The following is an 11,208-nucleotide window of genomic DNA, read 5'->3' on the forward strand; positions in this document are numbered from 1 at the left end:
GGTCAGACTTTTTTCACGACCCTGATAAAGCGTCAATGGGGCGTAAATCAATCCGCCAAGGGGCTGCACCTCTCCTAGCACTGTACATATTTTCCTCTCTAAATAAATTGTCTTGTTTATGCAATATGCAAAATGGGAGTGCGTCCATATATATGTGGGTATCTATAGGCTGTCGTAGAAATATCCAGTTAAATTATGGATCCCAAGGATATTATAAATGCATATTGGAAACAATGGACGACAAATAAGCGACCACATTATTTTCTTAATCAAACTGATACATGCATGCGTTTTATGGAACAAGGCCATTGAATACAATAAGCCTTATCCAATATATTACGTGTATGAATGCCCAATACAGCATCAGAATCAAAGTAACATCACAATACTATTAAGGCGCCATTATTTCTCTATCGCTTTCATCTCTGGATGTCAAATCAAATCAAATGCATCTCTCTTGCCTATCACGTTTTATGTTTCAAATCTTCAGGTTTTAGACCTTTATTAGTTTGTTTTCTTCAAACTTCCGTCTGAGTTTCCTCTGGTGTAGGAAATGTCTATGTTCATGCTTTATTGGCAGATTAACAGTCATGTTTCTTAACGAGCGCATTAAACACTACTGCGTGCCAATCCCCTGTCTTTATAGAATAAACTACTTGAACTTTTTTGGTCGTTTAATACTATAATAAAATGCTACATCAGGCAGCTTTGATTTTTATAGACCTGATATATCGCCTGTGGCGGGGACCGTAAACGACTCTGCTGTAGCATTCCTGCCACTGACAAAAACGCTCACTTCACACTCAGACACAAAAAGTAAACACGGAAGAAATGAGACTAATGAGACTACACCAGGATATTCTAAAACCCAGCGGAAGAGAAACATTTTACTGATACAGGGGAAAGCAAAGAAGACTCGTAAGTTAACGGTTTTGGAGACAGATCATCTTTATTTCTGGCGGCTTTCCACGTATTGTGCATGACTTGTCACATTCAAGCGGGTCAAAGCTTTGGCCTCGGCCTTCACTGCTCTCTCTGCCTTCCACTGGCTCAGGTGCTAGCAACTAATGCATTTCAGCTTCAGAATAACTTCTATCAAGCGCAAAAAGAACAGCAATATAGAAATTACCTACGGCTGATAAAACTTAGCCCTGTGTTTGCACTCGAACATATCTGCAGATTTATTGAGCACTAAATATCCTAACAGCTGTTATGTTAAAAATATAGGATAATTGCAAAACACGAAAACATGCGAAAGCGGTATTGGGTAGATGAGACTCATATGTAAGGTGATTTGAATGTTTTTCACTACATAACTTTGGGCCAGTAACCGAAAGGTTGCTAGATCGAATCCTCGAGCTGACAAGGTACAAATATGTCGTTCTGCCCCCGAACAAGGCAGTTACCCCACTGTTCCTAGGCCGTCATTGTGAATAAGAATATGTTCTTAACTGACTTGCCTAGTTAAATAAAGGTTAAATAAAAAACAGCAATGCATGTTGCCTTCCACTGGCTTGAATGTTGCAGTGATCATTTAATTAACGAACTCCACCAAATACCCGCTGTGCAAAGTGCCAACAATTTAATTAGATACATTGGAGTAGTAAACATTGAAAACATTATCTGCAAACCGCACGAAATGTTTAAAAAAATGTAAAGAGAAACGTTTAATTAATTGTTGTAGACTATCGTAGTAGACTATAATGCATTGAGCATAAAAATGTACACAAATTAGACTCAGATTATTCTTAATTTATTTTGATAATACATATTGGCAAATACAATTTAACATGGCAAATTGAGAAATACAGAAATCGTAACAAAATGTAATCATTGGTAAGCAGATAGGCCTACAAGTTACAATAATAAGGATTTGATAACACAAAATGGTTCAATCAACTTACCATGAAATAAACATATTTATCCAAACTTATAATTCATCATCAGATATTTCTTTCTACTACAGAGGCCCTCCCTTTTCAATAAGAAACCTGATATTGGCAGGAGTTATAACAGCTATCATATAGCCTCTCCAAAACTATGGGCAACACTAGTGACGTGGAAGTTAAATGATACCTTATGATTATGCTCAGGTTCTTTATAACTGTTTACAGACACTCATAAAGTCTCTTAAGTGGATTTCCGCACAAGAGAGCTAATCAAATACGTTTTGTGCGTAGCCTACACTCGTAGAAAAAGGTTCTGGATAGAACCAAAAAGGGTTCTATTGCTTGCTTCTTACATGGCACCACTAAAGCTTATATGTAGAACCCCCGTAAGGTTCCATATAGAACTCTTGGGTTCCATTCCATACAAGGTTCTATATGGAACCAATTTTATTCTATATAGAACCTTACGGGGTGTCATATGTGAAGCAAGCAGTAGCAGCAGTAGGCCTATATAGGTTAGTAGTAGAAGCTTCAGCATTAGTATAGCATGCAGCTAATATTAGCCTATATGCTAAATAGTATGAAGTCTGCAGTTCTTTCGGGGATTGTTGCTACTAGCCTAAAGCAGTAAACAGTAACCTACACATTTGAGCAATAACTAGACACAATAAATCAGCGTTACATTTCTGTGGAATGTAAAGTACCAGCCTTTAAGATATTGGACTGCATTATCTATCCTGATCAGATAAAATATAATGACAAATAATATATATATATATATATATATATATATATATATATATATATATATATATATTATTTTGTATATATATATATAACGCAGTATCATGAAGTTGTAGTTGAAGTGCAAATGCCTTTAGCCTTTTCGGCTAGCGTCTAAATAAGGGTCGTGTTTTCGTGAATACTTTGCTGAAATAATATTACAGATGTGGAAGTTTGAAAGTTTGACATGACTGCATACAAACACACTATGTCTGATAATGACCGTTCTGACATGTACATACTCTGTCATCTTTCTGTGAGCCCCCTCTGGATAAGCCTTAAAGGGATACTTCAGGATTTTGGCAATGAAACCCTTTATCTACTTCCCCAATGGCAGATTAACTAATGGATACCATTTTTATGTCTCTGCGTGCAATTTGAAGGAATTGAAGGAATTTGCTAAGGAATTTGCTAACTAGTGTTAGTGCTAGTGTTAGTGCAATTGGTAACTAGCATTAGCACAATGACTGGAAGTCTATAGTAACTGCTAGCATGCTACTCGAAACCATAGACTTTCAGTCATTGTGCTAGCGCTAGTTAGCATTGGCTCGCGAAACTACCTCTAACTTCCTTCATAATGTATGCAGGGACATACAAATAGTATCCATGAGTTCATCTAACTCTGGGGAAGTAGATAATAGGCTTCAATGCCAACTGAAATGCAGAATGCAAAGGCAGATAGGGCCTAACCTGTTTTAAATTCATTGCCATTGAACGTGTAAGAATACGCCTTCAGACCAAGTTAATGAAGTTGTTAGGTTTCATGATGACAGATCTCTCTCTCTCAAACACACACACAACACAGAACTCACACACACACACCCCCGAGGGCCTCGCTCTTTGTACCAGTCCAAAAAGTCTATACTCTTTCCCATGAAATCATCAAAACAAACAAGAGAAAGTGTATCAGCCATTCACGTGTAACAGTCATATCCCCAACAGAGACATTCCTGTGGTAACGTTCATGGTAACTCTTGGGTTATAGATGAAGATGTACCTTCGGAAAGTGCCTTCAAAAAGTATTTACACCCCTTTACTTTTTCCACATTTTATTGTATTACAGCCTGAATTTAAAATGGTTAAATTGAGATTTTGTGTCACCTGCCTACACAATAGTCTATAATGTCAAAGTGGAAGTATGTTTTTAGAAACATTTACAAATTAATAAAAAATGAAAACCCCATTGTTATGACAAGCCTAAATAAGTTCAGGAGTAAACATTTGCTTAACGAGTCACATGTTAAGTTGCATGGACTCACTGTGTGCAATAATAGTGTTTAACATTTTTGAAGACTACCTCATCTCTTTACCCAACACAAATAATTATCTGTAAGGTCCCTCAGATTCAACCACAAAGACCAGGGTGGTTTTCCATTGGCTCGCAAAGAAAGGCAACTTGTTAGATGGGTAAAAATAAATATAAAATACATTGAATATTATTAATTGCACTTTGGATGGTGTATTAATACATCCAGTCACTACAAAGATACAGGCGTCTTTTCATAACTCAGTTGCTGGAGAGGAAGGAAACCACTCAGAGATAGAAAATAACTAAGGATGGATCAACATTGTAGTTACTCTACAATACTAACCTAAATGACAGATTGAAAAGGAAGCCTCTATAGAATACAAATATTCCAAAATATGCATCCTGTTTGCAATAAGGCACTAAAGTAAAACTACAACAAATGTGTCAAAGAAATGTACTTTATGTCCTGAGTACCACTCTTCATATTTTCTAGCACAGTGGTGGCTGCATCATGTTATGGGTACGCTTGTCATCTGCAAAGACTATGGAGTTTTTTTTAGAATATAATGAAACAGAATAGAGCTAAGCACAGGAAAAATGTCTAGAGGAAAACCTGGGGCTGTCTGCTTTCCAACAGACACTGCGAGACAAATTCACCTTTCAGTAGGACAATAACATAAAACACAAGGTCAAATATACACTGGAGATACTTACCAAGACAACACTGAATGTTCCTGAGTGGCCTTATTACAGTTTTGACTTAAATTGGCTTTAAAAAATCTATGGCAAGACTTGAAAATGGTTGTCTAGCAATGATCAACAACCAACTTGATATAACTTGAAGAATTTTTTCAAGAATAATATGCAAATATCGTACAATCCAGGTGTGCAAAGCTCTTAGAGACATACCCAGAAAGACTCACAGCTGTATTCGCTGCCAAGGGGGATTCTAACATGTATTGACTCAGGGGTGTGAATACTTATGTAAATGAGATATTTCTGTATTTAAAATGGAATAAATCTGCAACAATTTTGAGAATATATGTTTTTACTTTGTCTTTATGGGTATTGTGTGTAGATGGGAGAAAAAACAAACATTTAATCCATTTTGAATTCAGGCTGTAAGACAACAAAATGTGGTATGTCAAGAGTATGAATACTTCCCGAAGTCACTGTATATAGACCATCAATAGTAATGCTGTAACATTTATCTGTAAGAAATAAACGCATTTATCAAAAGCATATGTGGCTTCTGAGTTTGTTTTTGTTGCTTTATTGAGAAGTTTGCGTTCACAACGCAGAAAACTATTTTAAAAAATGGTGAATGATATTTGTCTTGTATTACAACGTTAAACAAGATAGAAGTTAGAAAATGTATTGTAGACGGTAAATGTTAATGTGCTATTAAATGGCCTGCAAATTATATGAAAGCCTTGCCCCTGACGCAAAGTATAAACAAGCTGGGGTGAACATGAGGTAGAGCCTGGTGCTGGTGTCTTTAATGGAGATGGTTTACAGCGTCTGGGCCTGCTGTACTTCATAAAATTTATTATTTTAGAAGAAGCGTTCATCACACCCAAGTGTACGCAGGCATTTTGGGGGAGGCCTAAATTAGCAATTTAACTCTCCACACGCCCATGTGCAATAAATTGACTCTTGGGACGAAATACATGTCAACAATAACAACTCTTTTAGATAATATTGAATGCATTTTTTTGTGCAATTACAAAATGTAGGGTAGTGCGCAGACATGTGGAAACGGCGTATTCTCGTTGTTGTTGCATTCGTCCATTACGCAAGATCGTTGATGTGCAGTACTGGAGTAATTCAGGTAGTTTCAGGTTCCTGTGATATGCGTCCAGCCCAACAACTTGAAACTACCTAAATCACACAACAGCTTGTCTCACATATTCTCTTCAAAGACCTTCAGAGAACCTGGTTGAGCCACTGGACAAGTTTCCATACTTTATAAACGTGGATGAACATCCATAAACGTTATTCTTCGTTCCGCAATATGAATAACATAAACACAACTGTAGCCTTTATTCCATGTACACTAGCCTACTGAAGTGATCAGCAGTTAGAAAACGAGACAAGATACAAACTGCAATACAGTAGGAATAAAGAATAGGAGCGGAAGTAGCATGCCCATGCCGTTTCAATCATGCACAAAAAGGCCTATAACGCACGTTAGGACGTCTTTGTTAGCCACAATACCAGGCAATAATATTGTAGTGAAAAGTACAGTACTATAATCCATGGGACACATCTGCTACCCTGACTTCCTGAGTCTACAATAAATGCCCTGTCAATTGCCCCTGATAAAAATCTGGAGACCGCAGACAGCGTCACTAAAATCGTGCGCTCTTCAACATGGCGATACTAGCAGGAGACGCTACACAGTCTCCTTTTGAGATAAAAGGCCAATAGCTGCATATCCAGTGTCCACTGTAGGGAAGTTGCGGCATGTGTTTTCCATCAACTATTCATATTCAAACAATATTATAGAAAGTGCATGCAGAATGAAACCATGGATCACGTCAATGACGTCGAATGAATACATACATCTAGATAAAAACGGAATCAATAGGGATTAAATCATCTTATGTAAACACTAAATACACATAGGTTATTCGTTTTTTTACTACGTGCAATGGTTATCATGATGATCTGGCATAAGGCTATACGTTGCTTTATATTTCTAGCCTATAAATGCCACAGACCAGGTCATAATTCCAGCTCGACCAATCTCTAACAATCTGGAAGACAAAAATAAGAGGAAATTCTATGTGGAATGCTTGTAGGTCAACGCTGTTCCCAGGGGGCGTGAAAGACTAGCCGCACATCAGCAGCGGAAACTCTGGCATCTTCAACTTGGCTTCTGTTTTTCTTAAAAGGGGAAAAAAATAATGTATTTTGAATTCAGAAGGTTGGCCACAGTAAATGGTGGCCACTGAACCCAGCTAGTGAAAAGGGGGGAAATAAAGTTAAATCCACAAGATAAATGTAGGCTAAACTCAGAAAAGTATATTATATACATTATTCTTTTTTAAATATTTGTTTTACAATTAATCACTCCTAAATCAGATTAAATTGTTTTCAATTAGACCTTGCATAAACCAAATATATGCATTGACATTGCTTGTTAGAACATTGTAAGAACATTACACCCTACAACTAGGCTACTGCAAACCACAAATACTAGCGTAATAATAATAGTTACAGCAATTACAATCATCATTACAGGAAGAGTAATCACATTACTCGAGCTCATATGACCTGGTAGGAGAAGGCTACTAGGAAGAGGGATGGGCTAAGGGTGGTAATAGGTGTCTAGAACTAGTAATTATTGCAATGGGATGTACCCAACAATTACACTAAATGTAATGGTGGGGAAAATATTTATTTCAGCAGCTGTATGTTTTTCTCCACCTATCTACACATATCGAAGTTGCAAACTAAGACATATGGGAACTGGGGAATATTTATTCAAGCAGAAGTGATAGGCGAAACTATATGAAAACAAACATTGATAATACAAGACAAAAATATATATTCTATCCCAGGCTTGCCTTTTGGAACGTCAAGGGCTCATGTGCGTAAGAAAACGTTTCCCTATTTCACGGAAAGAGTAACCTTTAATTAAAATGCTCTCATTCAGAAAACATTTGTTTGTTTTTTATACATCCAATCATGCATTATTGTAATCAACACACTCTTTGTTTCAAGTCAAGCTATCTGAAAAAGGACTCCGTATAAACAAGAAATAATGTTTTAAATCCTTCCTATTTTACAAAATTGAAGTTCAAAATATTGTGCTTACTGGTGCACATTTTTCAAAGCTTACAAATACAATTGCTTCCGCAAATAAATAAAATAGTGCTCACGTTATAAATAAAGTGATCCTTTCAAATTGGCTTCCCATAGCCTAGCATGAACTGTAAACAATAGTCTTCGATTCAAGACAGTAGCCTCTGTCTGGCAAAAATACAAATTAAGCAACGTTGCAATCATTCTATTGAGCTATCAACAAACAACTACAAGACAATAATCAAATAAAGTGCTTTTATGAAGGGTGTTGCGGAACAGGGGTATGGAGAATATCGCCGATATATCTCCATCATGGAAAAACTCAAGTGTAACCGGTAACAGCCACCACATCCTCATGCAAAGTGTATAGGACATAGATAGTACTTTCATCCAGGTCATCCTTCAGATCAGGGCCTCTACCACATCCTTCAGTATATGGTCCATCCTATTATTGACGTTGCGTCATCTCGTGTCACGTCCATGTAGGCCTGTCTCTGCACACCATGTTTGTGAGGAATCAGATTGGGAAATGTGTGACCGAGTCCCTGGTTCTGTGTTCCCGTGTCATCTTCTTCATCTTCATGCGGCGGTTCTGGAACCAGATTTTGACTTGACGGTCAGTGAGGTTGACACTGCGAGCGATCTCCAGGCGGCGATCGCGAGTCAGATACATGTTGAAGAGGAACTCCTTTTCCAGCTCCAGTGTTTGGTATTTGGTGTAAGGACAGCGCTTCTTCCTCCCCGCCTTCGCCCACAGCCATCCACAGGTTGCATCATTTTCGAATGTTGCATCCTCTGTCAAAACAAGACAAAACAAGTCTTTAGTGGTAGACTGGCAGAACGCAAATTCTTTGTTCCAGAATATGCACATTTCTATAATGCTTCCGCGGGCATTACCTGGCTGAGAATTTCAGTTTATTACGGGATATAATGTCACATGGCATGCGCATGCCTCTCTCCCCCTATGTATGTGTGTGTGTGTGTGTGTGTGTGTGTGTGTGTGTGTGTGTGTGTGTGTGTGTGTGTGTGTGTGTGTGTGTGTGTGTGTGTGTGTGAGAGAGAGAGAGAGATGTAGTACAATTGTTTTGTGTTCTATTTTCTCCTCTAATTCACTGATTGCTAGTTCTCTGGTAGTTCTCTGAAATGCAGGGTTTGTTATCACGTTATCAACGAATTACATTCTACTTGGGGGTGAATTGGGTATTGTCAAAAGAACAAACTATTATCAAAAGGACAAATGGAAATGATGTAGGACTAGACATGCATAGGCATAGGAATAGGTCTTACAAGTATGGTACTGAATTTAACGACTGTTGTGCCTACTGGAGTAAATTCAATTTGCCTAGCAACCCATACGTCAAACAAAAAACGATGCTAGACCCATGTTTGCATCAAATCTATTACACATCTCAATATTTTCCTATGTTTCATTTGTAAATGGACAAAAAGCTAAGTAGTAGTCTATCTGAGTGTAGCAGATGATGTGAATGGCGTGTAGCCTTACAGCGAGGCATAGGCTATTGTTAGGCTAAATGATGCTAGCCTACTGAATAAATCATTATATGACAAAACTCTAATCTGAGTAGGATATAGAAATCAGACGATTTCACACAAAAATGTACAAATGAATTGACATTTTAAGTAGAAATGGGTTGTTGTTGACCCATTAATCTGTTTCACTAGGCCTATAATGACAATTTATTTTTAATATGCCAAATGCCGTTGGACAACTTATTTCGACATTTACTATTGACAAACATGTTATAGTTGGAAAGAAAAATATTATTTTGAACAAAATTACGTAATTTTTGAACACTCAATGGCAAATATTGTCATGTGTGATGACTTTACAACCGGAGTTGAAATATGTTAATATTTGGTTCATTGGTTAACGTCCTTGTTATATGACCCCGATTTTAAATTGGATATTTTACGGCACCTCTCAGTGCTCATTTGACGAAACTATATACATGTTAGCTATAGCATCTAGCATTGCAACAGGCAAATAGAAGCTAGCATGAGCTTTAGCCTACATTTTATTGTGAGACTGAGTCAGTCGGTTATAGCCTACCCTCACATAAACCTGGGCCCACAGTCAATTGTAGGCTACACCTAGCTAACTGTCCCTAAACACAAAGGAGACATCCGCTGTTTTGATGTTCAAAGGAGCGCACAGTAAAATCGAGTGCAATTTAGCCTGGCAGGGTAGTTCCGTGCAATAAATTAATTTTGAGCAATGGTTCCCTTTGTCCTCTCTCCTCTCTCTTCCCTTTAACAGCCTTAGTAAAAAAACACCTTGTCTCGATTGACCGGATAATGTTTTCCTGTGGCTATTGCCATGGTCGCGTTCTATCTTTTCAGAGCTTTTTTTTAACTTTTCATTCCATTTACCCACCTTGCGACTCCTGTCTGGGACCTTTATCGCCCTTGGGTAAGTCTGATGGGGGCTTGTCTCGCCGTAAACCTATGACTAAGTCTTCCGTGTTGGTCTGACTGCTGGCCAGGGTGATGCTGCTGCTATCGCTTCTCTGGGCTGGACACTCACTGCTGCCCAACGCTAAGTCATCAATAACGCGCTTGATGTCAGTGTCTGGATATGGCAGCACCGGGAAGCTCAAGTGGTACAAATGGCTCGAGACTGAGTGGGGAGTGCGCGGTGGATTGGTCGTGGGCAAGCCGTGCACGCTGTTGTTGTACTCCTGGACTTTGAACCCGGAGTATGACTGCTCCGGGCGGAAGTAGCCCTGAATTGGACCAGAACCACCCGTCATGGAGCCCATCTCTGACATTAGTCTGGTGAAGGCAGACACGTCCGGTGACGGTTTTGAGTGGTTGTCCGGTTCCAGCAGCAAATAGGAGGAGTCGTCTTTTCTGTTTGACGCGCTGTAAGGGCACGCACTGACCTGCGGCACTCGGACCGGGCTCAAGTGTGGCTCGTCCCAGTTCAGTATTCCCTGGTGGTATTGGTATCGAGGCTGAGCCATAGCTTCTTGCGGCTGCAACGGCTGGTGCTGGTTCATTGTCCCGGGTATGGCCGTGTTTGGCACGGAACCCCAGTTATGTTGGACTCTGCGGTCCGGGTCAGGGTGGGCGACAGAGGGGGGCTCCTTTGGACGACAGTCCACGAAAGAGTTAACCAAGGACGCCGTGAAAACGAATCTCTCAGAGCATGACATTGCTAGGACATATTTTCGCGAAAAGAGTCTGGCGAGCAGCTTCCTGCAAGGGACCCAATAGCGCCTGGGGTTCACGGGCAGGCTCCTCCCCTTGCGGTGCTGGTTAATTCAAGCGCCTAAATCTGCTATTGCCAGAACTTCCTGTTTAATTGATTTCTGTAATAGGTTGCAGATTTCTTATCCTTTCTCATAGAGCCATAGCTTATCTTTAATTTAATTAAATGCATATCGCCAATGTGTCAATGGAAGTAGCAGAGTTGTTTTCAAAATGGCTTTCAAAATGGCAGAGATTGACATGTTG

At 39.1% G+C, this 11,208-nt stretch overlaps 1 protein-coding gene across 1 annotated transcript; it reads right to left on the minus strand.

Annotated features, from left to right (window-relative positions):
* Nucleotides 1-7,305: 7,305 nt before the first annotated feature.
* LOC139422185 (homeobox B10a) lies at nucleotides 7,306-10,907 on the minus strand. The gene is made up of 2 exons (XM_071173344.1): nucleotides 10,127-10,907; nucleotides 7,306-8,526 (listed from the first exon to the last, which is right to left on the minus strand). The coding sequence occupies exons 1-2, from the start codon at nucleotides 10,905-10,907 to the stop codon at nucleotides 8,249-8,251; spliced, it is 1,059 nt and encodes a 352-aa protein (XP_071029445.1). The 3' UTR covers nucleotides 7,306-8,248.
* Nucleotides 10,908-11,208: the final 301 nt, after the last annotated feature.

The sequence above is a fragment of the Oncorhynchus clarkii genome, chromosome 12 (genome assembly GCF_045791955.1).
Source record: "Oncorhynchus clarkii lewisi isolate Uvic-CL-2024 chromosome 12, UVic_Ocla_1.0, whole genome shotgun sequence".
Lineage (NCBI taxonomy): Eukaryota > Metazoa > Chordata > Actinopteri > Salmoniformes > Salmonidae > Oncorhynchus > Oncorhynchus clarkii.

Bases quoted from the DNA above. Each gene is read 5' to 3' on its own strand.
- LOC139422185 (XM_071173344.1), bottom strand. From the start codon at position 10,907: ATGTCATGCTCTGAGAGATTCGTTTTCACGGCGTCCTTGGTTAACTCT. The intron at 8,527-10,126 runs GTGGGTAAATGG...TTGTTTTGACAG, and splicing joins TCCCAGACAGGAGTCGCAAG to AGGATGCAACATTCGAAAAT.